This window comes from Drosophila bipectinata, chromosome 2R (genome assembly GCF_030179905.1).
Source record: "Drosophila bipectinata strain 14024-0381.07 chromosome 2R, DbipHiC1v2, whole genome shotgun sequence".
Classification (NCBI taxonomy): Eukaryota; Metazoa; Arthropoda; class Insecta; order Diptera; family Drosophilidae; genus Drosophila; species Drosophila bipectinata.
Genome location: NC_091737.1, coordinates 11,530,523 through 11,556,948, shown reverse-complemented (window position 1 = coordinate 11,556,948; position 26,426 = coordinate 11,530,523). Strand labels below are relative to the sequence as shown.

Sequence of the window (26,426 nt, the reverse complement as noted above, 5' to 3'; positions counted from 1 at the left end):
TAACGTGGATTGGGGGTGCATCCACGTGTCTGCCATTTCAAGAGCTCTCGCCGTTCACCCACGCAGGGCCATAAATGTCATTTGAGCCAGCTGCAGACTGAAAAATTGAATTTAAATGTAATTTGCTGGCAAGCCCGCAGCTAGAAATTCGCTAAAATAATCGAAACTTTTTACGGCCACTCTTAGATGACTCATACGCCGTGTTGGCCGTTGGAGTGTGTTATTTTAATTGCTTGTGGATCAGCCTGGCGGAGAGGAGTCAGCGAACCCTTCTCTTTCGAGAGTGATGCAGCGGAAAAATTGAAATGTTTTGGCTCATGAACTGTCATTGACATTCGTTGGCAGGTCCTTAAAGCTGGGAGTGAAATGGAGGAAAAAAAAGAGGAATTGCGCAGCCAACAATAAACGTCAACGACCCTCCCGAATTACCCAGACCCTTTTTGGGTTCAGCTCCTTGTATTTGCTTTCCACACACGCTCGATATTATTTGGGTTGGTTTTCGTCTGTGTGTACTTTTCTTTTCTCCCTAGACTCCTCCCCCACAGGACCTTCTCCGCTTTGCACACATTCCTCATGAAAATTCTGCGCAGTAATAGAAATTTATGTAGTCTAATTCCCAAAAGGTGAACTTGATCTTAGGATTAGACGAGGATTATATGACTTATTCGAGATGGTTATGAATGAAATTATATCTTTAAAAAATATTTAAATATATTTTAAAAACATTGTTATCAGTTGTTTTTAGGATAAATTTTAGTTTAAAATTATGTGTTTAGTAAAAAAACTCAATTTTATGGCCCTCTTTTGTATCATATGCGGCTTCAACTATTATATTATAATATTAGTCTATTGCTCTTATAAAATACTTTATTCTTTTACCAGTTATAAGTAGGAATATAAGAAAAATAAAAAAAACATACCCTCTTTAGGTTAACCTTAAGACTGCGGTCTTTAAGGTTTCTTGTTACTTTAAGAAGGCTACACTCTGCAAGATTGTGACAGACAGTTTTAATATCATCCTTCAGCCTTCAGCCTCATCTTACACCCACACCCCGCCACTTTTTACCGCCCTGTCAGCTTCAGATTTCAATGTCAATGTAATTACGCCGGAGAAGTATACAAATGAAACTACCGAGTAACATAAAAAGCCATAGCTTGTCCTGGGAAATCAATATAAAAAAAAAGAAGGCGACACACACACAATTCATTTTACGTCATCGGCTGGGGGCTGGGGCTGAGAGCCACTGTGCCGGCAGCGATAGTGAAATAGCTCATAATAAGATCAAACGTCGAGGAAGGAGGGGTGCTCTAGGGTGGCAACAGCGGCATCCGGCAATAGTGAGCACACCTTGCAGTAATAATGAAATTCTTTATGCCAGCGAGTGACAGGCCAGTGTTTTGTTATAGCTCTCAGCATGAAATTTATGAAATTTTTCGCATACCCATATACACCTCACTACACCCGCTTCCAGATTTGGACCTCCTTCTTCCCTTAACCCTCCCCCTTTACCACAAAGTACTGGCGCATGCGTTTTGGCCGAGGGCTGGTCACATATCCTGCCAGAAGCAGAAGCTCTGAACTTTCCCAGAGCTCACTGTGTCGTCTACCCTTAACGGGTGCAGTTCGTTCTGGTTCCGAGTCGTGCGTGTTATTTTTCTCAGGCCCTCCGCTGGCTGGCCATCGATTTTGTGCAGAAAAAACCCATAGTTTTCCCAAAGCGAAGAAAATTCTACCAAGAAATACTCTCGTAACACGGAAAAGTAAAGAGAATCTTCGAAAATCAATGAATTCTAATGAAACTAATCAGTGAATGCGAAAGTTAACAAGTTCTTTATTCTTTATACTGAAAAGAAATACAAAATTTTCGCTGTTATAGAGAAAGGCAGAAAGGCATACACACATATATAGATACTTCTATAATATAGAGTCTATATGCATATAATAATATCCTTTAACTGAAGAAGAGAACTAAGCAACGCGAATGTGCGCTTTTGGTTATTTATTGTTTTTCGCCCTATTGTTAACCACAATCCTGGTGCTGTCGATAATATTCGCCACCACGTCCAAGCGATCCATGTTGGATAGTTTTATCCTAGTATTCAATTACACACAGGAATTGCAACAAGAACACGAAATGCACCAGCAGGAGCCCCAACAACAACACCAGCCAATGGACTACCAACAGCAGCCCCAAATGTTCTTGAAACAGAAAATATTTTGAGTTCTATAAGTTCCACAAAGCCCCGATAATACCAAACAAAAAAATTAAAAGAATCTCAATTGGTAATTGCTTCAAAATATATGTTTGCAAAATTCATCAATTCGTTCGATCAAACATTTCAAAATTCTCAAACGCATAGCCCATTCTCTATTTTTTACATAATTTTTCGAATTATTCCTTTCTGTTTTTTACATCATATATGTGACAGTGGCCTCCACAAGAGTGTGAACAGTGTAGAGTGTAGAGATATCCTGGCTCGGTGTCCATGGCAAAGGCAACATGAAAATTTATTAATAAAGGTCAAGACGACCCAAGCGAAGGATATTTCGCTTTGCGAAGGATACTTGGTGTGTGTGTTTGTGGTCGTGGGTGTGAGTGCGGTTTGAGGTCCTGCATATGGCATTAAGTATCCGACGTGTGGCCCCGCGTGAAGCCATAAAAATACAAAACTATATGACGCAAAAGGACGTCGAGTATTTTGCTTTTGTCTCAAGGGCCAATGAGGGTTGACACTTGAAGCCGAGCCAGGACTGCTTAACAGGACCTTCCCAGTAGACAGAAAGGCGCCAATAGCTTTTTCACATTCTGCATGTTGTCCTTTGTAATTTATTCATCTGCGTCAGTCTGCATATCATAATATCCTCGTATAACTAAAATTACACAAATATTTTGCATATTCAAACTCACTTTCTTTCCCGCTCTATCTCTCTCTCTCATTCTATGTCTGTCTCTCTTTTCTCCGCTTTTTCTACCGACTTTCTCTCGACAATTCCACCATCTCTCGCGTCTGCGCGTATCCTTTTTTGTAGACTTTTGCCTCAGGACTACTGCAGGCTGTTGCATATCTGCTTGACAGTTCGTCAAAAAAAAATATTTTATAGAAAAAAAAACATAAACAAATGTATTTCCATCAGGTAAACAAAGAGAGAGAGAGAAAAGGACGAGAAAGTGAGGAATTCTCACAGCTGCGCATGAGAATCCCTCTCACTTCTAGTAGAAATCACTGGAATAGTTTCTAGCTTTGGCATCTCAATATTTCAGGACTCGAGTGTATTCTAGTGAAAGAATTTCATTGTTCGCAAAACAAAAAACATTAATAAAGTGAATCAAATAAACAAATATTGTTTAAATATTATTAAAAAACTGAAACTCAAAAACTAAAGTGCAATCAACCAAGTGACGCAAGTAATAGTTCTCGAATATGATTAACTCGAAGGATATAGTCGCCCTTTAAGTCAGCAACTGCTCGAATTTTGATTTGAGGTAACTTGAACTAAAGTGTGATGATGATAACCCCCTTTTGGGCAGGGTTTGGGTGTTTTTCTTTATTCAGCCCCTTTGTATTTGCTCGATGACTCATTCGAGTGTCTGCGTTTTTATTGGAAGCATTGTGGATTGTGGAATTTTTCCCTTGACTTCGAGAGTGTGTGTGCCACTTCGGGGGTAGCATAAATAAAATTCAAGAGAAGGCGGGTTACACAAAACTATTCGCATAAAATCAAAGTTCAAGAATCAAGTAAAATATGCCAAAAGTTTAAGTAAAAATATCTAAGAGAACTCTATAAATTAAAGATTAAGAATATGTTTAATATTGTCTTTAAAAATTAATTACTTTTATTTCAAAAATAGTTACCCATTCAATTGAAATTGCAATGAATGAATTCAATTTTATTCCAACTGTATAAACCCCTTGGGTATAAGACTACCAACTTCTCTAGTAGCCCCACCCCCTTGGCTTCAATTCAAATTTCCCTGGCGAGTTGCCGGGGCATGACTCATAGTTTGGAGCTACCCGAGGCACATTCCCATAAAGTTGTTGGGCAATTATGAAGCTAGTACAGCGTAGCAAGTCTCAAGCCAATTTACAGCCCACTCGAATGACTGCAATGTGATTTAAAAAATAATTTCTCTTTCGGTCTATTCCTTCCACTCCAGTTAACCGGAAACCAGGACAGGACACCCACTCAGAGGCAGCCCCAAGATGTCGTCGGTTAAGGTGGCGGTGCGAGTGCGCCCCTTCAACTCACGGGAAATAGCCAGGGAGTCGAAATGCATTATCGAGATGAGCGGGGCCACAACGGGTAAGACACTTGAAAAAACAAAATTGCAATAAAAATAAAAACTAAATTGAAATTGTGTTTCAGCCATTACCAACCCAAAAGTACCGCCAAACACAAGCGAATCAGTGAAGCGCTTTAACTTTGATTACTCCTACTGGTCACATGATGTAAGTAAAGCCATATGGTGCTCTCCAAAACCAATATGGAATAAATATGCATTTGCCTTGCAGCACCATGATGCCGACTTCTCCACACAATCGATGGTCTACAAGGACATTGGGGAGGAGATGCTGCAGCACTCCTTCGATGGTTACAACGTCTGCATTTTCGCCTATGGCCAGACTGGTGCTGGCAAATCTTACACCATGATGGGCAGACAGGAGGAGCAGCAGGAGGGTATCATACCCATGATTTGCAAAGATCTATTCGGTCGTATCCAGCAAACAGAGACCGATGATCTCAAATATTCGGTGCGTCTTCTATCAGCATAATAATCTTAAAAAAAAAAATATTATTATTTTATAATCCTTAACAGGTTGAAGTCTCTTATATGGAAATTTATTGCGAGCGCGTCCGGGACTTGCTGAATCCCAAGAACAAAGGCAATTTACGAGTCAGAGAGCATCCTCTGCTGGGTCCCTATGTTGAGGACCTGTCGAAATTGGCAGTCACTGATTACCAGGACATACACGATCTCATTGATGAGGGCAACAAGGCGCGGTAGGTGCCTCTTTTATGGTTGAATTCTGGATTATTTCACATTCTTTCCCTTTTAGAACTGTGGCCGCCACCAACATGAATGAAACCAGCTCCCGCTCCCATGCGGTGTTTACCATCTTTTTCACCCAGCGTCGTCATGATGCGATGACCGATCTGACCACAGAAAAGGTATCCAAGATCAGCTTGGTGGATCTGGCTGGCTCCGAGCGAGCGGATTCCACTGGCGCCAAGGGCACCCGTTTGAAGGAGGGAGCCAACATCAACAAGTCCCTGACCACTTTGGGCAAAGTTATTTCAGCTCTGGCGGAAGTTGTAAGTTTGAATTTTCTCTAGAATTGGATTTTAAATTTGAATATTTTAATTTAAAAAAAATAATTTCCCTATCTGCTGCCTGGAAAAATTACAGTCTGTAAGTTGAAAAGAGTTCAAAACCTTCTTATTTGTAGATTTTAATATATTTTTAAACTTTTCCAGGCCTCTAAGAAAAAGAATGCTAAGAAGGCAGACTTTATTCCGTACCGTGATTCGGCCCTGACTTGGTTACTCCGTGAGAACCTGGGAGGTAATTCCAAAACAGCTATGATTGCAGCCATCTCTCCAGCTGATATCAACTACGATGAAACTCTCAGCACACTGCGGTAAGGATAAGTTATATAATTTATATTATATAAAAATGAATAAACCAACATGTTCTTATAGCTATGCGGATCGTGCCAAGCAAATTGTTTGCAAGGCTGTCGTCAACGAAGACGCCAATGCCAAGCTTATACGCGAACTCAAGGAGGAGATCCAGAAACTGCGGGATCTATTGAAAGCCGAGGGTATTGAAGTTCAAGAAGGTAAGTTCTCCTAAACCCTGAAATATTTCCCATGAGGTTTCGATACAATAGAACTAAGCTAGAGTACATAAACCCAAGCCACACTACCAAAATTACTCGCTACACCCGAAAACAAGCCCAAAACAAACCAAAGCTTAAGTTAGACTTAGTTCTAGTCTAGTAACGCTAGAAAGAACAAAAACCAACCAAAAACCAAACCTATTTCATTTAGGACCCGATGGCAAAGTGGTGTGTGAGAAGCGCGATGCCAATAGTAAGTAAATGCCAAAGAAATCAGCGCTAATCAAATCTCAAAGGCTTCACATGCAACAAAACCAATATGCAATATGAAACTACAGTGCGTTTCAGAGCTTCCTGCAATGAATACTTTTGAATATTATATTTTTTATTTTATAGCTTTGAAACGCACTGATTTTTGTAGTTAACCACTGCCAATAATCATAAATTTCTCTCTGTGTGTGCGTCTATATTGTGCTGTATTGTGAAAGCTTCTAAATAAAATTGCTTCTGGATGTATATAATCCTATATATTCCATATCAAATAATCACAGTCAAGTCCTCTTTATGTTGCCATCGAAATAAACCAAAGAGACTCCAGGACCTGAACTCCTATCCCAGGATCTTCGGTCGTGTGGAAAGACTTGGATTTTATGCATTTTATTTGTGTTGCCCAGGTCCAAAAATAGAGACAGGCACCAACTCCTCGCAGTCCGCACTGCTTTAGGGCTAGACAGTGGACAAGCCAGAGTTATGCAACCGTCCCTCAGATAATCAAAAACAATCGGCATTTGCTTAATATATATTATATATATTTATAATCCAACATATATCTTTATGTATTTCATAATCTTGGTAATCCTAGCACGCTTGTCACTGCGCTTGTGATTTAAAAGTTCTTTGAGAGTTCTCAAGCTAATATCACTTTAATTCTTGCAGAGGATGAACTCACCAAGTCCACGGTGATCAAGTCCCCCACCAAGTCCCGAAACCGTAATGGATCCACCACGGAAATGGCGGTGGATCAGCTCCAGGCCAGCGAGAAACTCATAGCAGGTGGGTTTCTTAACTATAATCTTCACACAAGTCCTTTTTATGAACCACATCCTCTACAGAACTCAACGAGACCTGGGAGGAGAAACTCAAGCGCACCGAGGAGATTCGTCTGCAACGTGAGGCGGTCTTCGCCGAGATGGGTGTGGCCGTCAAGGAGGATGGCATTACTGTGGGCGTGTTCTCCCCCAAGAAAACCCCACATTTGGTGAATCTCAATGAAGATCCCAATCTATCCGAGTGTCTGCTCTACTACATCAAGGATGGCTTGACCCGTTTGGGTACGCATGAGGCTAATGTGCCCCAGGACATTCAGCTCTCTGGGTCGCACATCCTCAAGGAGCACTGCACTTTCGAGAACCGCAACAGCACTGTTACCCTGTTGCCGCACAAGGACGCCATCATCTATGTGAATGGCCGTAAACTGGTAGAGCCAGAAGTCCTCAAGACCGGATCGCGTGTGATTTTGGGCAAGAACCATGTCTTCCGATTCACCAATCCGGAGCAGGCTCGCGAGCTGCGAGACAAGATCGAGACCGAAACCGAGGCAGAAAACGAGGTTGAGAAGGCCGACACCCAGCAGGTCGACTGGAACTTTGCCCAGTGCGAGTTGCTCGAGAAGCAGGGAATCGATCTCAAGGCCGAGATGAAGAAGCGATTGGACAACCTGGAGGAGCAATACAAGCGCGAGAAGCTCCAGGCCGACCAGCAGTTCGAGGAGCAGCGCAAGACCTACGAGGCACGCATAGATGCCTTGCAGAAGCAGGTGGAGGAGCAGTCGATGACCATGTCGATGTACAGCAGCTACTCCCCGGAAGATTTCCACCAGGAGGAGGATGTCTATAGTAAGTATAGGATGTTGTTTGATTGGCATTGGATTGGTTATATAATTTGTATCTTTTAATTCCATTCAGCCAACCCAAATTACGAGTCCTGCTGGACTGCTCGAGAGGCTGGCTTGGCTGCCTGGGCCTTCCGCAAGTGGCGTTACCATCAATTCACATCCTTGCGGGATGATCTTTGGGGCAATGCCATATTCCTTAAGGAGGCCAATGCCATTTCTGTTGAGTTGAAGAAGAAGGTATACAACTATTGGCATTTAAAATTAGACATATTTTCATTTAGAATCTCCATCTCAGGTGCAATTCCAATTCACGCTCTTGACCGACACCTTGTACTCCCCTCTGCCACCTGAGCTGGCCTCCAGCGTGGCTCCTCTGCAGCAGGAGGACGAGTTCGGAGCTCCACCAGTCTCCAAGACCTTGGTGGCTGTAGAGGTGACCGACACCAAAAACGGAGCTACTCACTACTGGTCGCTGGAGAAGCTACGGTAAGTCAGTCTTGAGTCAGTGCTCCAACGATTTGGATTTCCTGATCCTCGCTCACGTTCATTCTTCTATGCACTTCTGGTTAAAAGTTTGAAAAATTCAAAGCTGGCTTCCGACTTGAGTTGTATTTGTGATTATGTTTATTTTGGTACGTGCATGGTGGTTGTAGTTCACGGATTCTAGTTTCTAGTTTTGCTAGCAAAAGCCCTAGAGTTGGTCGGTACTAATTTGCGCAATTTTGTATAACTTTGGCAATTAACAAAGATCACGCCGCCACCATTTACGCCTCAAGAATCATCGCCATCAGACCCGACATTTCGACTAGGATACTCGAACAATTGTTGATTTGTACTTTTTCGGTTCTCTCACCATCCGCTATCCCCAACCCAACATCCGCCTTCCAAACTCCCCAAAACCCAAATCATTTTTGATTGCATAACCCAGCTATCGCCTCGAGTTGATGCGACAGATATACAATGTTGAGAGTCCGCCATCATCCATGCTTTTTGATACGTCCGGCATGGAGACGCTATCCGGATTTGTTCCACCACCAAGCCAGGACAGGCCACAGCAGCCGGAGACGCCAGTAGAGGCCAGTGATCGTGGCAGGCTCACGCTGGCGAATCTGATACCGTCTAGGTGTGCTTTGACCACAGGTTTCATTTTGTATAATAGACGTGTAGAAAGTACTATCCTTTGTTGTAGTTGCATGGCTTTCCATCTTCTTTGGGGGTTTAGCTTTTTGTGATTCTATCCGCACTTCTCTTCTAAAGCAACTATTTATTTTAATGAATGAATAAAGTATAGTTTTTCATGGTCTAATGTTCCATTTTTAATTTCATTTCTGTGTTTTACAGACAACGCCTGGAACTGATGCGCGAAATGTATCACAATGAGGCCGAGATGAGCCCCACTTCGCCGGACTACAATGTGGAGAGCCTCACGGGCGGGGATCCCTTCTACGACCGGTTCCCCTGGTTCCGAATGGTCGGACGCTCCTTTATCTATCTGAGCAATTTGCTCTATCCCGTTCCCTTGGTCCATAAAGTGGCCATTGTCAACGAGCGCGGCGATGTGCGTGGCTATCTAAGGATTGCCGTTCAACCGGTCCTGGACGAGGAGTCCATTGACTTTAATAATGGTGTGAAGCAGTCGGCTCGCTTGGTCTTCAATGAGGACGATGCCAAGCCCAAGTACCGAGCTCTTAACGAAAAGGATGATGTCCAGAGGTACATTGATAATGGAGGTCTTGATAGCAAACTTGATGGTGAGTTCTTATATAAGTCTGGTCTGAAAAATGGTCTTAACACTTTCTTAACCTTTTAGCGGAACTTGAGGATGTGGATTCTGGTCGTGGCATTGACTCTAACTCAGCTTCTGAGTGCCATGAGAATGCGGAGGAACCTGGCGAGCATCTGCAAGTGGGCAAGGAGTTTACCTTCCGTGTTACTGTGCTCCAGGCCACTGGCATTGGAGCTGAATATGCAGATATATTCTGTCAGTTTAAGTATGGAACCCGAATATTGGTATATTGGAAGTTTGTAACATGTTTATGATTCTCTTTAGCTTCTTGCATCGTCATGAGGAGGCCTTCTCCACCGAGCCGGTCAAGAACTCTGCTTCGGGTGCTCCCTTGGGCTTCTATCATGTTCAGAATGTAAGAATACCTTAAAGTTATACCTCAAACTGAAGCTAACCTTTAATCTTAATCCATAGATTACTGTTCCCGTGACCAAATCCTTCATTGAGTACTTGAAGACCCAACCCATCATGTTCAAGATCTTTGGACACTACCAGACACATCCTTTGCACAAGGATGCCAAGCAGGAGTTTGTATCCCGGCCACCACCGCGTCGTATGCTGCCCCCCAGCATTCCCATCAGCCAGCCAGTGCGCAGCCCCAAGTTTGGACCCCTACCCTGTGCCCCCACTTCCACGGTTCTGGCCAAGCACGATGTCCTGGTCTGGTTCGAGATTTGTGAATTGGCTCCCAACGGAGAATACGTGCCATCGGTAAGTTAGGCTATGCAAAATCCCATTTTTGAAGAAACTAAGAGTTTATTTTGTACAACCAGGTGGTAGAGCACAGTGACGATCTTCCCTGCCGAGGATTGTTCCTTTTGCATCAGGGCATCCAACGGCGTATACGCATCACCATCGTCCATGAGCCCACTGCGGAGGTCAAGTGGAAGGACATCAACGAGCTGGTGGTAGGACGTATTCGCAATACTCCAGAGTCGTCCGATGAGCAGGATGAGGATGCTTGTGTCCTGTCTCTGGGTCTCTTCCCCGGCGAGGCGCTGGAGGTGCCCGGAGACGATCGCTCTTTCTACCGCTTTGAGGCGGCCTGGGATTCTAGCCTGCACAACTCGGCGCTGCTCAACCGCGTCTCCCAGGGCGGCGAGACCATCTACATTACTCTCAGCGCCTATTTGGAGGTGAGTTTGGAGGTGACTCTAAGATTTGGAGTATCCTAATTACATACTATTGCCCATTTTTCAGTTGGAGAACTGCGCCCGCCCGGCCATCATCACCAAGGACCTCAGCATGGTCATATACGGACGCGACGCCCGTACCGGCCCTCGTTCTCTGAAGCATCTCTTCTCCGGACAATATCGCAACCCGGAGGCCAACCGCCTCACCGGCGTCTACGAGCTGGCGCTGCGCAGAGCATCCGAAGCAGGTAGTCCAGGTAGCAATTCTCATTGTAGTTGTTCTCGTACTCAGTCCGCTTGCACTCGCTTGTCGAATCCGTGAACCCGCTTCTACTGACTTTTCCAATGATTCCTCAGGTGTGCAGAGGCGTCAGCGGCGAGTGCTGGACACCAGCTCCACGTATGTGCGCGGCGAGGAGAACCTGCACGGCTGGCGGCCAAGGGGCGACTCCCTGATCTTCGATCACCAGTGGGAGCTGGAGAAACTGACTCGGCTGGAGGAGGTGGGCCGAATGCGGCACCTGCTTTTGTTGCGCGAGCGCCTGGGAATGGACACCAACCCGAATCCGACCACCAAGACCGAGAAGGACGTGTGCAATTTGGCTGCCAGGGCGGCCACCTCACCGGTTCACATGGTGATTCCCCAGTCACCGCAAACGCCCATCAAGGATCCGCAACAAATCATTCCAGAAAGGGAGTACAACCAAAGGGAGCAGGATCTTATGCTCAAGTGCTTGAAGCTGGTGCAGGGTGAGTTGGGATTATGATTTAAGTACAAGGACTTTTCTTATTACAAATATTTCGACAGGACGCTACACCAAGAGCGAGGCCAACGACACACAGACCCAGTCGGATGTCTCGCCCAGCGACGAGGGCTGTGCTGACATGACCGTCAGCTGCATCTCCAGCAACTCAATGGAGTAAGTCGTCGCCTAACCACCTTGTTTTCACACCGAACACATGCACCCTTCATCTCTGTAGTTAGTTGCCACCCATCTGGCTTTCTTGGTTTATTATAACAATCGAAATTGGCACAACAGCACACCACAATACATACATCACCACTAACCCTCTACCACATCCTCACAAGAACACTCGGTAGACACCGAACTTGCTCTGCACCAACGACTTGTTGCACTCGGACCGCAGTCTGCAGGCTTTGTCCGGTATGTGGTAGACATAGCCCCGTTTGCAGCGACAGGGCGGTCCGCAGAGCGGTACACAGTACTTGGAGCGGTACTCGCAGGTCTCCGGGCAGACGCCGGCACATCCCACGTTCGTGGAGTTCTGACAGCACCCGAAGTAGAACGGATCCTTGATCAGTTTTTCCTCCGCCAGGGGCTTCCGCCAGCGTGCTATTATGGTGTTTTTATCCTCTTCCATAACACCTGGATGTGTGCTCCCCTCTAAGTCACTGGAGATGTCGTATGATGAGGTAGTTGTTATCCCAAATTCTTCCTCATCGAGCAGGGCATCCAAAGGGTTATTAGTCCGGGCCGGTACATGTGGGATTAGCAGTGTGGGGCTTGGTATCTTGTCGGGTAAAGTATTCCCCGACGTTGCATTAGTGGCATTTGTCAGTGGCCTATGCACCTCATTCGGTGCATCTCCATTTGCGGAGATTGCTCTTAAAAATAGAAGAACTATATACATCTGGACAGCCATCACGACTGCGAGGTGCCACACAAGTGGACTAATATTTTTCGCATAAAAGGGATCGATTTTCCGTGAAATATGCAATTTGCTAGGGTCAGTCAACTCAATGGCTTGTAATAAAAGAACAGGTGGTTGTGGATCTACTCTTTAGTTTTTATTAGGATGTGAATAGAAAGGGTTCTACTGAAAGACTCGGTGCGTTTCCACAACCTGTTGCTGTATGTGGCTGGGGCAGTCTTGTCGCAAAATACATTTCAGTAGATTGTCGCTGAAAACATAACCACTTTTACATTTGCAATTGACGCCACAATACTGGGGACACTTCTGGGACTTAAAGCGACAGGTTTCTGGGCAGACTCCGGCACACCGCACCATGCTGGCATTGAGACCACAGTTGCCCGGAAACGGATTCCAGATGAACTTTTCCCGATTCGGATCCGGGTCTAGTTTGTGGCTCAAAACCGTTTCCGATGACCAGCTGTCGGACATCAGTGTTGGGATGTATATAGCTGGCAGCAGCAGGAGCAGAAAACTGGAGCACATCATCCTCCAAGTTGGATCAAGCTCAAACTAATCAGAGAAGCACAATTTCCATTTGCTGCCAGCTGGTTTCATTTAATTGCCTCCATCCGATCATCGCCGTGCAAATACTAACACAAAACCCACCCAACCACCATTTCACTTTCCTGATAACTCGAGAAACTCAAAAACAAAAACTTCCAATACTTGATTTGTTTGTTTTCCTTTTTTTCGGTTTTCTTTTACACAATTAGAAACAACAAATTTGTAATTCGACGCAGGTAATTTTCTGTTCTGTCCAAAGAACCTACAACTTGATAAGCCAACATTCAAACGAGACACATGACTAATTGGGCTCTCTTATTCCCCCACCAGATTATGTTCGCCCGATCGCTCCGATGCCCCCAATGGCTGGGAGGCCCCTGCACCGGCCACACAGCCGGCCCTGCCCCTACGTCTCTATGTCCCGGAGCTGGAGGAGATTCGTGTCAGTCCTGTGGTTGCCCGCAAGGGTCTCTTGAATGTCCTGGAGCATGGCGGCTCTGGATGGAAGAAGCGCTGGGTGGTAAGTTATTAGGATACCCAATCCTTTTGAATGGACTTAAATTTTTCATTGAATCCTTTGTAGATCGTTCGTCGTCCTTATGTGTTTATCTACCGCTCGGAGAAGGATCCCGTTGAACGGGCTGTTCTTAATCTGGCCACCGCCCATGTCGAGTGCAGTGAAGATCAGGCGGCCATGGTCAAGATTCCAAACACCTTCAGGTGGGTTTCTTAATATTTAGAGATTTTTTAAACTAAAAGTGGGTTTATTGCAGCGTGGTGACCAAACATCGTGGCTATTTGCTCCAAACCCTTGGCGACAAAGAAGTGCACGACTGGCTGTACGCCATTAACCCCTTGCTGGCTGGGCAGATCAAGTACGTTTCCCTTTACACCCATAGGGGCATAAATATTAATGAATTCCTCTTTAGATCCCGCCTGGCGCGAAGGACTTTGGAGCCGGCCAGCCAGACCGTTTCGCAGATCCAGGCCAACAACGCCGCGAACGCCAGCAGTGCGAACAAATGAGATACGATCACGATGGAATCCGTTTTGGTTTACTGAGACGCAGGCTATGGCTGGCTGCAGCGCCTGAACATCGCCCGGCATCTAATCCGCAGACGCTCACAATCAGCAACGGGAGCGGGATCAGGATCAGGACGAGAGGCAGGTGCTGCGGCTGGCAAATAATTGACATGGCCAGGAAGGATTCCATCGGAGGTTTGTGTGAAGGAGAGGCTGGGGCAATGCTGAGACAGCAAAATCGAAATCGAATGGGAAAAACAGAGATTATGAGTTAAAGAGAAACCAAATGCAAAGCGTACGTAATTAATAAGTAGTTCAACAACCAGTTTATGGATTATTATGTATTTCGTGATTAGTTTTTGGGCCGAGGCCCAGAAAACCAGTAGGCAATGTAGTCGTTCCAGTCAAAAACTATAGCCTACGTATTAAAAACCGATTCAGTTTAGTGTTTTTCGGACCATTTTTGTAAATAGCTTTCGTTTCCTTGGATTGTATAAATATTTGGTATTAGTTAATGAATCGAATCGTTTAGTTTGGTTTCCCCACGTGATATTATGTTGATCAGTTTAGAGTATGTTTAATTTTTTCCGAATATGCGAACATTATGGATTGCTTTTAATGCGAAACTCACACACACGTATATGCATTTTAATGGAGCAAACTAAAGCAACACACAGACATATAAATAAATATATATAAAAAGAATGATCTATATATAATGAATTAATGTATAAAACCCTATATATTTGCTGTTTATACACAAATTTTCATGTACTTGTATCTTGTATTGTTTAAATGAGAAAACAAAAAGAAGAGAGCAGGCTACCGCCGGAGGTAATTATGATACCAAAAAAATATGTGTGTGTTGAAGAAAGACCGTACAGTATATAGGATATAGGAGTCGTGAGGTATAAGCTCAGCAGAATTGCGAAATCTCAACAAAGATAACGATTATTGTTAGATCTATATATACATAAAAGCAACCAGAACTATATGCGAATGAAACTATTTTACACACCAGAGTTATGAACCATGAAAAGGCGATGCCGCCCCATATTGTCAACTGTTGACTGCTTTTAAGGCTTTTTCTCCCTCACAAATATGTACACCCCCTCTATAAAAAAAAAAAACCTAAAAAAAAAAGGATAAAAAAAAAACAGTTTCGCTTCGATATAATGCTCCCACTCGGAACCACCTGCAAAAGCTTCAAGCAACAAGTTTATGGAACAACCAATTGTAGTTTTGATAAGAGTCTTAAATTAGTATGCAAACGGCCACCTGTACATTTCCCCGAAAACCAAAAACCCGTAAAAACGAACCCAAAATTTAATGCTTTGCTTGCCATTCAAGAGTTACGATTATGAAATTTAATTTGCATTAAGCCTTCGGTTGGAGGACGAGCTTAGGTCGGTAAATGGATCAATTTATTTGGGGGAGACAACGGAGCCTGACTTGTGCCTGGATCACAAGTCGCCAGGCTCACCACGTTGTAGGAAGGACGCTTTCGTTTGTGTCCACCACAAGGACACAGAACGTTAAGTGATCGCTGCTGGATCGGATAATACGAGGTATCGTGTATCGTTTGGGTTTTGAGCAAATGAGTCGGCGTTTTCGGTTTTAAGTTGATTGTAGCAAAATGTAAACATTTGTTAAACTATTGAATTAATTTCGAATTGTAACATATTAGAGAATTGTAATTACAATAATCATTATATGAGCATATATATATGATATCTATGTAATAATCCTTTTGGCCCAGTTTGAATTAAACAATTGCACACACAGACACACAGAGAGCTATCCGTTAGCCAAAAAAAAAAAATAAAACAAAAAGAGAGTTAACGAGCAAGAAACTCCACTTATATATGCGTATATGGTACATACAATACATTTCAAAATCTATCCAAATATATACATTGGCTATATAATTATATATCTATGTGTATGTATGAGAGGATTGCCTGGCAACCATTCCCAGTGGCTGAGAAGCAAAACCAATGCGGATCACATTGCAGGAGTGCAAGCGGGAAAATATTGAAGTATTGGAGAATAAAAATCCGGAATGAAATGAAAACCTATGCTATGTGTATGTATAATCCAAAAAAAAAACCATTGATATATGCCAGGGCGTATCACTATTAAAGAAATATAAAATAAAACGGCTTTAAATAAAATCTGTAAATTACTTGACTTTTTTCATTGGTGGATTACTTAATGTATGAGTATTGGTCTTAACCTTTAACTAATATATTGTATAACTAAGGTGGATTAAGTAATTGGCCAAGCTCCTTGTGGCTAAAAGGCGAATCAAATTAATTTAAGTTGAAGAGATATAAAGAGAGACCTGTAAAGAGACCTTCTTCCAATACGCATTAGAATGAGTCGAAACCAAGTCTTTGCCGTTGTCTGCAGCCTGTTGGTAAGAAAAAACACCCAAACATCCAAGGAAAGAACTCTCTAGTCTTAAGGTTATGTTTTAGACCCTGGGCACCTTAGTCCCTGTTAAGGCAGTCATCGATCTCAAGAAGGCTGGAGACTGCATTCACCTCGCCATTCAAGCCACTTCCGCCGGAGCTTTGGTTGCGGTTCCAACTGCTCGGACCGCTGCCACTTGCGCCGAATACAAGGCCGTCAAGACCACTGGACTGGATGCCAACGGACTGCTCTTGGTGGCCTTTGGCTTCCTTGGTAAAGTAGCCCAATCCCCGAAATGCCTACTCGCCGTAATTAAGACCTACAACGATTTAATAACGCCATACGTGAACAAGTTTAACGACTTGAAGTGCATCTAATTGGGAGACTAATCTCACCCGACCGTACAGAATCGATGCGAATAGTTGTAGATGTTTCCAACAGCCTAATAAATAAAGAAACCAGGCTGTATTCTCGTCTAGTGATTTATTTAATTATCTCGGGAATGGAATATAAAAGGATCTTACTTCTAGTCTTATTCCTTTCGGTGAGATGTTTTATCCAAGATGTTCTGCATATCCCAAAAACACCCCACTTGATTTTAGGTTTTGGCCAAGTGTTCGGCCCAGGATTACGACATGACAAGGATTGGTATTTGCATACAGGTCTACTTGGATGCGGTAACCGTGGTGGCCAAGAATCTACCCTCCCTAGTCTCGGATCTTAGCAAATGTGTCAACTTCCATGTGGAAGCTGATTTGGAAAAAGTAAACCTGGGCATGCTCTCTCTGGAGGTGTTCAGTTGGCTGCAATCCTTGGCCAAGTCCATGCATTGCCTTTGGGCCGTAACCGACCGCTTGGGCATTATCCTGACCCCACATTTCGGGAGGCTCATGAAGTTTGGATGCAACTATATCGGTGTTCCAAAAAAATGCGTGCCTAAATATATTTAGAATCACTTTTGAAAGTTAATGCTTTTATATCTGCTTTAAAATATATAGTTAAATCCAACCATGAAGAAGTCAGACAGTTGAGAAAGGGTACTTTAAGGATGCAGACTTCTAAAACGGTGTGCCTTTTGGGTTTCATTTTGGTAAGAGAAATGGGGATTTTGCTTAATAATATAAAAAGATTTCCTCCTCTGTCTAGCTAATAGAGTCCAGTCTGGTGCGATCCCAGATATATAGTCTTCCAGAGATCGGGAATTGTGTAAATATATACATGAATACCATTTCGGACATCACCGGCAAGACAATGGATCTCGTCCAGGACTTGATCAAGTGCGTCCAATTGGTCCCCAAATTTAACTTAGAGTCCCTCGACTATAGCTCTTTTAAAAATCTAGTTAATGAGTTTATGGTGAAGCTTGTATCCTTGCCAGCCTGTCCCATGGACATGTTAGATTCCCTGCGCACGATATTGAAGCCACATATTAAAAGGATCAAGTCCTATAAGTGCTCCTACCTAGGAGTGCCAGCAAAATGCATTCCAAAAAAATTGAAAATATCAAATAAATAAAGATCTTCAGGTCTTAAAACTGTGACATTTTTCTCTCTGAACTCTCTAATCTAGTTATGCCACCATTATAAATGTTTTAATTTTACAATATTTCCGCATTTTAAAGATAATTTGACAAAACAAAAAGTACAGACAGTAGAGATTTCACAACATGAAGGTCGTTAGGGTGGCTTTGCTTTTGACTTGTATATTTGTAAGTTAGTATACAATTCAATATTAATTATGATTCCAAATAGTTTTTAATTTATTGTAGTTTTTGCACTCTGGAGTAAAAGCTGAGCAGCCAAAAATTAATCTCGTAAAAATATCAAAATGTCTGGACGTTCTTACCAAACTGGCGTCTGAATTGACCAAAAATATTGTGCCAGTGTTTGGAAAAATGATTAAATGTGTTCAGTTTAGGCCAGAAATCAATGTTCGAAGAGTCAATATAGCCCAAGTGATGATAATTATATACCAGTTTGTGAAGATGGCAATGAGTGGCGACAAGATGTCCTGCATCATAGACACTTATTTATCCTTTTCCGCCATTACAGCTACTTATTCAATGGAGCTAGACTCCTTAAAGTGTGCTTATATGTTTGTAAAGGAACCTTCATGCTAAAATCAACGTATTTTGAAGTTAAAAAATAAAAAAAAAGATCCATATATTCTTAATTTCCATGCCTTTCTTATTTAATTTTAGAGAAACCAGAAAGTCAGAGCAAAGTTTCTTCAACATGCGGAACGTTAGGTTGGCTTTTTTCTTCACGTTTATTCTCGTAAGTTGTTTGTTATATTATTAAAATATTTTAAAACTATATCTTCAAGCCTTTAGCTAGGAAATAGCTTTGTGAAGGGCGAGAGCATAAAGCTGAACCTTGTGAAAATTTCAAAATGCACACAGGTTACTTTGGAACTCATTGGGGAACTGACCACCAAAGTTATTCCTGCATTCAGCAAACTTGTATCCTGTGTTGGCTACATCCCGGAACTAGACATTCGCAGAGTTGGTTCTTTCCAAATGATGATTATCGTATACCAATTTTTCCAGGAAGCAACCAAGGGGGATTGCCTTATAAATGTATATACATATCTCTCTGCCGTAATGGATCCCTATCTGAAGAGAAGAGGCGAACTTAAGTGTTCCTATTTGATTGCCAAGGAGCCATTGTGCGAACTTTAAAGTAGTTCCATTTATATAAAACCTAATCAAATATAAAAAAAATAAATCGTTTATAAAAGACCAATACTTGTTTAAATACATAAGTATTTTCTTTAACGGAGATCTGCCCTGTTGGACATTCAACCGTAAACCAAAACCCTTTAAAAGCCAAAACTGATCGATTAGTATCAGCAAGAAAACCCCTTTTAAAAACTCCTAACATTAGCTACTGGAAAATCCTATATTAGAAATACATTATAGCCATCTTAATCAGATTATCCTGAGGCCTATAAATAGGGCATAAAACATCGTGGCCCACAAAGTTGTGTCACAGCCGTCTGTCTAGCCGAAACTTAAATGAAACTTTTACAGATCTCCCTTTTGCTGAGCTTGCTGTCTGTAAGTAAAGCCACTTAAATGATTAATTCCTTAAATTATAAATATTTTTAAATCCACACAATAGCTGGCATTTGTGCCACAATCCAGTGCTTATAATTGGGACAAGTTCTTGAACTGTTCTAGACAGGGCGCCAAGGCTGCTGCCAGTCTTCTCCGGGAAGCTATCCCAGCACTTCGGACTCTATTGATTTGCGTCGATTATACACCACCCTCGAACTACAGAGGATCCTTCTTGAGTCGCATGAAAGTCACCTATGAAATACTGCGACTATCCGCCTTCGAGAAGTCCAACTGCCTAATTGATCCATTGATGGGCGCTGCCAATATCTTGAAGCCATATGTCCAGCAGGTCGATAGCCTCAAATGCCTAGATGAATAAATGATAAATGTAAATCTTAAAATAAAGCTTAAAGCATTCAGGGCACTTGTGAAATTATTAGCAAGCCCAAAATAGAAAAAAGGTCTTTATTTATTATCGTTAGGAGCTCTTTTAATTCGTCAGTAATCTAATAGTACATGTTATTTACATGTGAAATTCAAAATTGTTTATCAAATTGTGATAAAAATCCAAGAGATTCTTTAAAGAACTTGTAAAGATCTCATTATGAACTTTGAAATTTCTATGGTCTTTATTAATGAACCTATTAAATTTTTAAACATTTTCAATCCAACAAAATTACTCTTTCAACTATGTGGACTATTAACCTAAAATTTCTTTTAAGGCTTTACTTTACGCCATGATCAAAATACTTAACGCTTTAATTAAGTATTAATAATAGAATTAGGGAAAAATCCTATAAATAAGACAGTTCTATATTCAGTTATTCAAAGGCTGTTCCAGATACAATCGCTTACAGAAAAATGAGCGTGATTAAGTCGATATTTCTCCTAAGCCTTTTGGCTGTAAGTAAAGGCTAAATAAACTTGAATAACTAACAACATGCTAAACTATCTCCAATAGATCTCATTTCTACCTCAGGAAACTGAGGCCCAGGCCACATATAAGGCTGAGTGGAGCAAGTTGGCCAAGTGCGGCCAGGTAGGAATCGAGGCGATGTCGAGTCTGGCGATCAAAGTCATTCCCACCATCTATCAAGTGAAAAAATGCTCTGGATTTGTTACCATAGACGCTCCCAAGGGCAGAACGAGGATAACCTGGTATTTAAGAAACATTTACGAGTTTGGCAGGACATTGGTTATCGGCCAGCCCAGGTGCCTCGAGAGACTTCTAAGACAGATCGGTCTCTTTGTTCAACCTTATTCCGATCAGGTCTCCGAATTGGGTTGCTTGGATGAGGATGATTATATTATTTAAATAATGTATTTAATATACTTGGAAAAACTGCAATAAATCATGAGAATAATTTGGTCTCCAAATCAAAAAAAAAGATGTTATAGTTTCCACTAATACTAAAAGGAAGAAAATATATAACATATACACATAGATGATAAAAAAAAGTTTTTTTCAGAACTGGATTGGTATATGTAAATGAGAAATATTAGATGAGAATTTATGGTTCTTTTTCATTGAGAATTACTTTATTTTACTTTATAAAAAAATGAAAATGAACTCTGTTTTTACAAGGTCATATAATGGTCTTCGCATCGGATTTGATTATGGATCTTAATATTAATTAACAAAATGGATATGGCTTACGAGGGTGAAATTAATTATATAGCAGGGGCTCAGGCCTAGCGAATGCAATTATCCTGAGGCCTATAAATAGGGCAAGGTGCCCAGGTAGTCTACAAAGTCTCGTTCATAACCGTCTAGCCGAAATGCATTTGATTAAGGTCGCTTTCTTGCTGAGTTTCATGGCTGTAAGTAATATTATTTTAAGCAGTGGCAGTCGTGGCAGTGTAATTTGGAAATTGAAAAACCTATATAAAGCTCTGCCTACAACCCCAAGTTGATGCGGTCCTGAGTTATCGAACGGATAGGTACCTTCGGTGCCTGGAGGTGGTGGCTGATGCGGGTGCCATTATGATCGAGAATTCCGTGACGGCGCTAAAGACCCTGGCGGAATGTGTGGACTTCGAGCCTCAAATCAAGTTAACTGGAAGTGTTCTCCGATTCATTAAGTTGGCCCACGAGTTCCTCAAGAGGGCTATCTTTGACAAGCAGGTCTGTTTGATCCGGACAGCTACCACGGCCGTGAATTTGGTAAGACCGCTGGTGGCCAAGTTCGATAGCCTTAAGTGCTTTGAAGACTAAATTTAAGTACAACACATATGGAATTTGAATAAAAATGCAGAGCAAAGCGCGAATTTGTCCAGCTTAGTAAAGAGCAAGTGAAGACCAAGGGAATCGGTTGTTTTTATCTATCTCGAGAATTAAATAAGAAGACTGTGCTCTTTTAAGGCATTTATTTCAGGATGTAATCTTTCGTTTTACGTACAAAATGCGACTGTCCCTTTGGTCTATAAAAATAGCAAATACTACTATCATGATGATCACTAGAGAAAATATTATGTTATTTTAAAAATTATTTTGTGCCATTCTAATACTTACAAAGATTCCCAAATACTTTCATTTTAAACGATAACTGAAAATCTGTTTTTGGAAAGTGCCCTTTTATAGAAAAACCAAGCCCAGATCGTGAGTTTGCCAAGATAAACCCTTGAAAACGTGAGCACAATTATAAACCTGAGCATGACTAACTCAAAGATAGGAAAATGGGCACTTTACTAGCTTGCCAAGTAATTCAGAAGTTGCAAGTGGCACCTGCTAAGTAATTACCTCAATTCTATGGTCCAAATCCTTTCCATTGTGGCTATGAAATTCCTTGACAACAAAAGCTGGCCGAGCTCTCGGATGCAAATCCCAGACAAAATGCCTGGGAGCTCTTAAGCTTCAACCAACTGGCTGCTTCCAGTGCTAAGTGCTTCGGTAGAGGACTTGGAACTAAGCAAATACACATTTGGCTAGCAGCTGAAATGGCCAAATATCTGCTGTAATTAGCCAAGTTGTCGCTGCTGTTTGGCATTTGCCATTTGCCCGGTGTTGCCAACGTCCATACATTTTTATGGACTTTAGTGTGTTTGCACTGAGAGTTCTTTGCCTACATTTGGCCATAAGTCTTGTAAGAATAAATAGCTAAATTTCAGAAATAAATACTTAAAGTTTTCTATTTATTTATAAGAGAAATCTTCTGATAAAAGTAAGCCTCCCGTTCCTTTTGTAATTTTTTCCTGTGTGAGCTCTTCTCCTTACATTTTTATTTTTTCGGCTCGAGGTCCGACCAAATGAATAATTCAATAGGCCAAGAGACCAGCAGAAGTCTCGGGTCTTCGGGTCTCTGGGAGACCAGCTCCCGGCCATCTCAGTTGCATTGTTGGCCAACAGCAGCCATAATTGAGGTCAGTGAAATCAAATCGCTCGGACGACGACGGCGGCCGCTTTGGACAAGTTGTTAGCACTTGCTCAGTGGCGTGTGGAGGAACTGGACCTGGCAAGCTTGGCTTGGTTGGCTGCCTCTGACGACTTGGCTGGCCGAAATGGTTGGTTTGCCGCGGATCCCTTGGCTCTAGCAGCGGCTCCACTTTCAATGGCCAAAAGGGGCCATGGCTGGGCTCTTCTTCCTAGTTGTCGGTGGCTTTTGTTTCCGTCAGCCAAAATCACAGCTACTAAAAATAGACAACAATTAAATGTAAATCAATTGCATTGATTTTTTCTCAATGCACAGTGGTAAGTGGTTAGGCAAGAATCTGGTAAATATTTTGTAAAATATGAGACTATAAACTCTATAGACTCAGAATGGTAAGGATGTTAAAGGCCATACCTTAAAGGGTTTCAAGGAATTAATAGGAATGGTTGCTTTTATTGAATTACCACTGTATTTGGCAAATCAATTAACCATTGACATTGTCCCTGCCGTACTAATTGCTCTTGCCAAATTCTTGGCTATAAAAGCAACCCATTTCGGCCACCAACGCCAGACACCAAAGTGTTCTACGACCGTTTGAATCGGCTTGTGATTCAGTTTCATTTCGCTAGTTTTCAAAGGGCCGCACTCACTGTTGAGTTATCAGGATGTTTGACTCAAAGATTAAGGTGCCCAAGTACGACTCGGAGGCTTTCGACAATGTCGAGTACGAGCTCCAGATGACGTACACCTTGGAAACGGATCGCCGGATTATGAGCTTCTACGACTGCATGTGGGGCATGGAGGTCTCCGGTGGTAGCGATCAGTTTGAACCACTGACCATTGTCAGTGTCTCAGCCACCGGACTGGCCAAGAGGGGAGGCATGCGAGTGGGCGACGAGATCACCCAGATCAACGAATTTCCCGCCCTGGAAATGACCTTCAATGAGGCTTTGCAGCTGTTCCGAAAGAACAAACGCTATGTCAGGGTTTACGTGAGGGGGTAAGTTATTGAAATCCAAATCGAAATGTATATTAATTGATTATCTTGCAGTGACGATGATGCCCCCGCAGAAGACGACTGGACCTGCGATTGCTGGTTCAAGCCCAGAAAGCCCTGGAGGCGCGACTTTACTCCCATCCAGTGGACCTTCCCTTGGAACGATCGCCGTAAGCCTGTCTACAAGGAGTCCAATTGCTTCATGGTGCCCAGTAAGATGGAGGAGAAGATCCGGGCGAGACGTGCTGCCACTTCGGCCGTTCACAAGAAGGAGGAGGGTGCTCCACATACCCGTTCGCTGACCCCCACACCCAGGCCGAAGAATCAGCCAGGACCCAACCTTCTGGAGACTGTGCTGAGACCGCGTGGACCACCACCCAGGGACTAAGCTGACGATCCTTACGATGAAGCTGGACAAGTCACAAGAAGGAGCTTCAGGCAGCGCTGAATCCGCTGCAGTGTTCAACTCTCCTTCGGGATTCCAAAAGTGAAAAGTGAGGCAGACAGCTGGGCAGTAAGCTGGAGTGCCGTATAAAAGCTATTTGGAAAATTGTTTTCCAGAAAACACTGTCCGAATGATGTTTAATATTTCCCAATATTTGCTGCAGTGCTTTAAGGAACTAAAAAAAGGACAGCAGGCAGGAAACCTTTTTAAAGGAGTCAGTGCCGCACAAAGTCCATGAGAAATATAGCTGAAAATTGTCTCTCAAAGGACATTGTCAAGCTAAAGAAATAAAAGTACTAAAGTTTTTCAAAATGCTATAATGTATTTATTTATCCAAATGCCATAAGCCATCTAATTAGTTTCACTTAATAGATTGGCAAGCTCCATGCATAATCTTTGTCAGTTGATCGATACACTTTCGTTAAAATGCAGCTCTGGATCCTGCTTCTGATCTTTTGTCAAGTGTTTCCGGGATATCACTGCCCATACGTAGATAAAATCTACAGGGACTGCCCAAAGCCCATTGCATTCGATTGCTACGATTATTGCCACAACACTTGTGGCCAGCAAAATTTCAAAGTATGCAGGTATCGATGCCACGAGGGTTGCGGTTGCAAGACGGCCTCCATTGTGAGGAATAACGGAGGATGTCTTAGGTTGGAGGTTTGTGGTCATTTCGAAGATTCTGCCATATTCGATCCGGAAGTCGATGCGAATGTAACAACCGCCCATGACGAGTCTACAACGACTCTTAAAGATCCTGACCACGAGGAGGACCAGGCCACAGAAGTTACGGATGACCCCCATGTTGGAGTAGTTACAGTTTCTGAATCCGGAGAACATACAACCACAAAGAAATGCGAATCTCCAAAAAAAGAGCAAGAAAGTAACAAAAAGAAGCATTCCTCTAAAAAAAAGGAAGTCCATCATTGTTCATCTGATTAATGAGTGAATTAAGTCATTAAAGTCCCTTAAAACTATACATATGGTTTGCATTTATCCCCAAAGAAGTCATATCTACCAATTATACCCAATTGGCTCAAGTAAACATTAATAAATTAATTATTACAAGTGCCAGAGATCCTCGGGCTGGCTGACGAGTAAACAGAAAACAGTAACTACATTTTATTGGAGCGCCACAGGCGTTCAAGCAATTAATTCATAACTATTGTTGCTCTATTGACCAATAAATAGAATTTTCTGGTATGAAATCGGCCCTCTTAAATGTTTATTGACTATTCGGATTTCGTTCGGTCTTTGTGTGAATTAATTTATTAATGAAATGAATAGCCTTTGGGCTATTAGGCGCTGCTTGGGAACTCAAGTGAATGCATTCAACCGATTTGCGAATCCGAATTTCTGCTTCCCGCCGGCAACAAAATGCTAATTGGAGCTTTGAGGAAAACACAAACAACTATATGTACATGGAGCATATAGAGTCCATGAATCTGAAATGTTGGCAAACAATGGCAGATGAAATGCAAATCGAGCAAATCTCATCCTGCCGCAAAAATGAAGAACAAATTTAAGGGGGGAGGGCTTTATTAAGCATATAATTCAATCTACATTATACTAGGGGGCGATGGAGGATGGTGGTGGGCGTGGCTCTTGCTTTTCCAGGCTCTACTAGGATGTTGGATTTCAACAACATCAACAGAACACGTTCATACATATAGTTTGAACAAGAGAAGCATTATAAGCACTGTACGAAAAGGTATACCTAACAAAATAATAAAAATAATAATAAAGGTTTCTTGTTAGAAAGGATAATAATATTTGAAGGTATAAGGATAATTATTTTCTTTTAATTTTCAGGCTTAAGAAACTCTCCTGCCTTTCTCTCAGTTTAAGCCCGAAAGCTTTTGGGTAAGGAGCTTCCTTTGGAGGTCTTAGCATTCTGACGTGTTCCTGGCTCCTGGTGCCTTTAATTGAATGAAATTCAGCGGCTTCTAACTTGATGAAGTTCTTAACCCAACCTGCGGTCGTTGCCACCATTTCGTTGCCAACTTTGTTGATAATGGAACGCCAAAAGGCAGGAGGGTTAAACTCACCACAATGGCCAAGGCAAAGGCAAATCGGCATCGCAATTAATATTAATTTAAAACGAATACCAAACAGAACGGGGTTAGTAGTGCTGGGGCGGCATATACAAAATGCAAATTCTTCGAATTAATTTTTAATTGGCGGCCAGCACAAGGAAATTCCGGGGAAAAGTCGACTTTGTGCCCCTAATGATGACGGTGATG

General features: G+C 42.4%; 8 protein-coding genes and 2 long non-coding RNA genes across 16 annotated transcripts; 6 read left to right on the top strand and 4 right to left on the bottom strand.

Moving 5' to 3' along the window:
* The first annotated feature begins 1,772 nt into the window (after positions 1–1,772).
* LOC108133075 (uncharacterized) lies at positions 1,773–4,244 on the top strand. 2 transcript variants are annotated; one of them, XM_070278437.1, is made up of 2 exons: positions 1,773–2,284; positions 4,158–4,244. In XM_070278437.1, exon 1 carries the CDS (start codon positions 1,983–1,985, stop codon positions 2,220–2,222), a length of 240 nt encoding a protein of 79 aa, XP_070134538.1. In that variant the 5' UTR covers positions 1,773–1,982; the 3' UTR covers positions 2,223–2,284; positions 4,158–4,244. The 2 variants fall into 2 exon arrangements, with proteins under 2 accessions (XP_070134538.1, XP_017108281.1); XM_017252792.3 differs by lacking the exon at positions 4,158–4,244 and adding an exon at positions 3,264–3,347.
* Positions 4,169–16,780, top strand: unc-104 (kinesin family member unc-104). 6 transcript variants are annotated; one of them, XM_070278436.1, is made up of 26 exons: positions 4,169–4,303; positions 4,367–4,449; positions 4,513–4,752; positions 4,818–5,002; positions 5,059–5,314; positions 5,477–5,640; positions 5,702–5,841; positions 6,778–6,894; positions 6,954–7,736; positions 7,806–7,972; positions 8,031–8,221; positions 8,664–8,858; positions 9,077–9,486; positions 9,546–9,726; positions 9,786–9,876; positions 9,936–10,232; positions 10,295–10,657; positions 10,722–10,911; positions 11,012–11,404; positions 11,463–11,574; positions 13,084–13,110; positions 13,205–13,394; positions 13,458–13,594; positions 13,648–13,749; positions 13,804–16,316; positions 16,378–16,780. In XM_070278436.1, the coding sequence occupies exons 1-25, from the start codon at positions 4,204–4,206 to the stop codon at positions 13,898–13,900; spliced, it is 5,211 nt and encodes a 1,736-aa protein (XP_070134537.1). In that variant the 5' UTR covers positions 4,169–4,203; the 3' UTR covers positions 13,901–16,316; positions 16,378–16,780. The 6 variants fall into 6 exon arrangements, with proteins under 6 accessions (XP_070134537.1, XP_070134533.1, XP_070134532.1 ...); XM_070278432.1 differs by lacking the exon at positions 8,664–8,858 and adding an exon at positions 6,053–6,094 and having other exon boundaries at positions 10,722–10,902; XM_070278431.1 differs by lacking the exon at positions 8,664–8,858 and adding an exon at positions 6,053–6,094.
* Positions 11,623–12,349, bottom strand: LOC108133072 (uncharacterized). Its single transcript, XM_017252787.3, has one exon. The coding sequence runs from the start codon at positions 12,317–12,319 to the stop codon at positions 11,738–11,740; it is 582 nt and encodes a 193-aa protein (XP_017108276.2). The 5' UTR covers positions 12,320–12,349; the 3' UTR covers positions 11,623–11,737.
* LOC108133074 (accessory gland protein Acp62F) lies at positions 12,432–13,099 on the bottom strand. The gene has a single exon (XM_017252791.3). It carries the CDS (start codon positions 12,854–12,856, stop codon positions 12,491–12,493), a length of 366 nt encoding a protein of 121 aa, XP_017108280.2. The 5' UTR covers positions 12,857–13,099; the 3' UTR covers positions 12,432–12,490.
* Positions 16,781–19,212: 2,432 nt separating the features above from the next.
* Positions 19,213–19,789, top strand: LOC108132927 (Accessory gland protein 53Ea). Its single transcript, XM_017252511.3, has 2 exons — positions 19,213–19,370; positions 19,435–19,789. The coding sequence occupies exons 1-2, from the start codon at positions 19,329–19,331 to the stop codon at positions 19,747–19,749; spliced, it is 357 nt and encodes a 118-aa protein (XP_017108000.2). The 5' UTR covers positions 19,213–19,328; the 3' UTR covers positions 19,750–19,789.
* A 350-nt stretch (positions 19,790–20,139) lies between these two features.
* Positions 20,140–20,734, top strand: LOC108132926 (Accessory gland protein 53C14b). Its single transcript, XM_017252509.3, has 2 exons — positions 20,140–20,273; positions 20,332–20,734. The coding sequence occupies exons 1-2, from the start codon at positions 20,232–20,234 to the stop codon at positions 20,683–20,685; spliced, it is 396 nt and encodes a 131-aa protein (XP_017107998.2). The 5' UTR covers positions 20,140–20,231; the 3' UTR covers positions 20,686–20,734.
* Positions 20,735–21,070: 336 nt separating this feature from the next.
* Positions 21,071–21,678, top strand: Acp53C14a (Accessory gland protein 53C14a). Its single transcript, XM_017252503.3, has 2 exons — positions 21,071–21,191; positions 21,262–21,678. The coding sequence occupies exons 1-2, from the start codon at positions 21,150–21,152 to the stop codon at positions 21,583–21,585; spliced, it is 366 nt and encodes a 121-aa protein (XP_017107992.1). The 5' UTR covers positions 21,071–21,149; the 3' UTR covers positions 21,586–21,678.
* A 44-nt stretch (positions 21,679–21,722) lies between these two features.
* On the bottom strand, positions 21,723–22,403 carry LOC138926020 (uncharacterized). Its single transcript, XR_011442330.1, has 3 exons — positions 22,111–22,403; positions 21,883–21,990; positions 21,723–21,827 (listed from the first exon to the last, which is right to left on the bottom strand). It is a non-coding gene; the product is annotated as an uncharacterized lncRNA (long non-coding RNA).
* A 78-nt stretch (positions 22,404–22,481) lies between these two features.
* LOC138926019 (uncharacterized) lies at positions 22,482–24,486 on the bottom strand. The gene is made up of 2 exons (XR_011442329.1): positions 24,139–24,486; positions 22,482–22,997 (listed from the first exon to the last, which is right to left on the bottom strand). It is a non-coding gene; the product is annotated as an uncharacterized lncRNA (long non-coding RNA).
* On the top strand, positions 23,050–24,492 carry LOC108132895 (membrane-associated guanylate kinase, WW and PDZ domain-containing protein 1). Its single transcript, XM_017252467.3, has 2 exons — positions 23,050–23,738; positions 23,790–24,492. The coding sequence occupies exons 1-2, from the start codon at positions 23,404–23,406 to the stop codon at positions 24,121–24,123; spliced, it is 669 nt and encodes a 222-aa protein (XP_017107956.1). The 5' UTR covers positions 23,050–23,403; the 3' UTR covers positions 24,124–24,492.
* Positions 24,493–26,426: the final 1,934 nt, after the last annotated feature.

Bases quoted from the DNA above. Each gene is read 5' to 3' on its own strand.
- LOC108133075 (XM_070278437.1), top strand. From the start codon at position 1,983: ATGTGCGCTTTTGGTTATTTATTGTTTTTCGCCCTATTGTTAACCACA.
- unc-104 (XM_070278436.1), top strand. From the start codon at position 4,204: ATGTCGTCGGTTAAGGTGGCGGTGCGAGTGCGCCCCTTCAACTCACGG. The intron at 4,450-4,512 runs GTAAGTAAAGCC...TTTGCCTTGCAG, and splicing joins ACTCCTACTGGTCACATGAT to CACCATGATGCCGACTTCTC. The intron at 13,595-13,647 runs GTGGGTTTCTTA...GGTTTATTGCAG, and splicing joins AAGATTCCAAACACCTTCAG to CGTGGTGACCAAACATCGTG.
- LOC108133072 (XM_017252787.3), bottom strand. From the start codon at position 12,319: ATGGCTGTCCAGATGTATATAGTTCTTCTATTTTTAAGAGCAATCTCC.
- LOC108133074 (XM_017252791.3), bottom strand. From the start codon at position 12,856: ATGATGTGCTCCAGTTTTCTGCTCCTGCTGCTGCCAGCTATATACATC.
- LOC108132927 (XM_017252511.3), top strand. From the start codon at position 19,329: ATGAAACTTTTACAGATCTCCCTTTTGCTGAGCTTGCTGTCT. The intron at 19,371-19,434 runs GTAAGTAAAGCC...TCCACACAATAG, and splicing joins TTTTGCTGAGCTTGCTGTCT to CTGGCATTTGTGCCACAATC.
- LOC108132926 (XM_017252509.3), top strand. From the start codon at position 20,232: ATGAGCGTGATTAAGTCGATATTTCTCCTAAGCCTTTTGGCT. The intron at 20,274-20,331 runs GTAAGTAAAGGC...TATCTCCAATAG, and splicing joins TTCTCCTAAGCCTTTTGGCT to ATCTCATTTCTACCTCAGGA.
- Acp53C14a (XM_017252503.3), top strand. From the start codon at position 21,150: ATGCATTTGATTAAGGTCGCTTTCTTGCTGAGTTTCATGGCT. The intron at 21,192-21,261 runs GTAAGTAATATT...ACCTATATAAAG, and splicing joins TCTTGCTGAGTTTCATGGCT to CTCTGCCTACAACCCCAAGT.
- LOC108132895 (XM_017252467.3), top strand. From the start codon at position 23,404: ATGTTTGACTCAAAGATTAAGGTGCCCAAGTACGACTCGGAGGCTTTC. The intron at 23,739-23,789 runs GTAAGTTATTGA...ATTATCTTGCAG, and splicing joins GTCAGGGTTTACGTGAGGGG to TGACGATGATGCCCCCGCAG.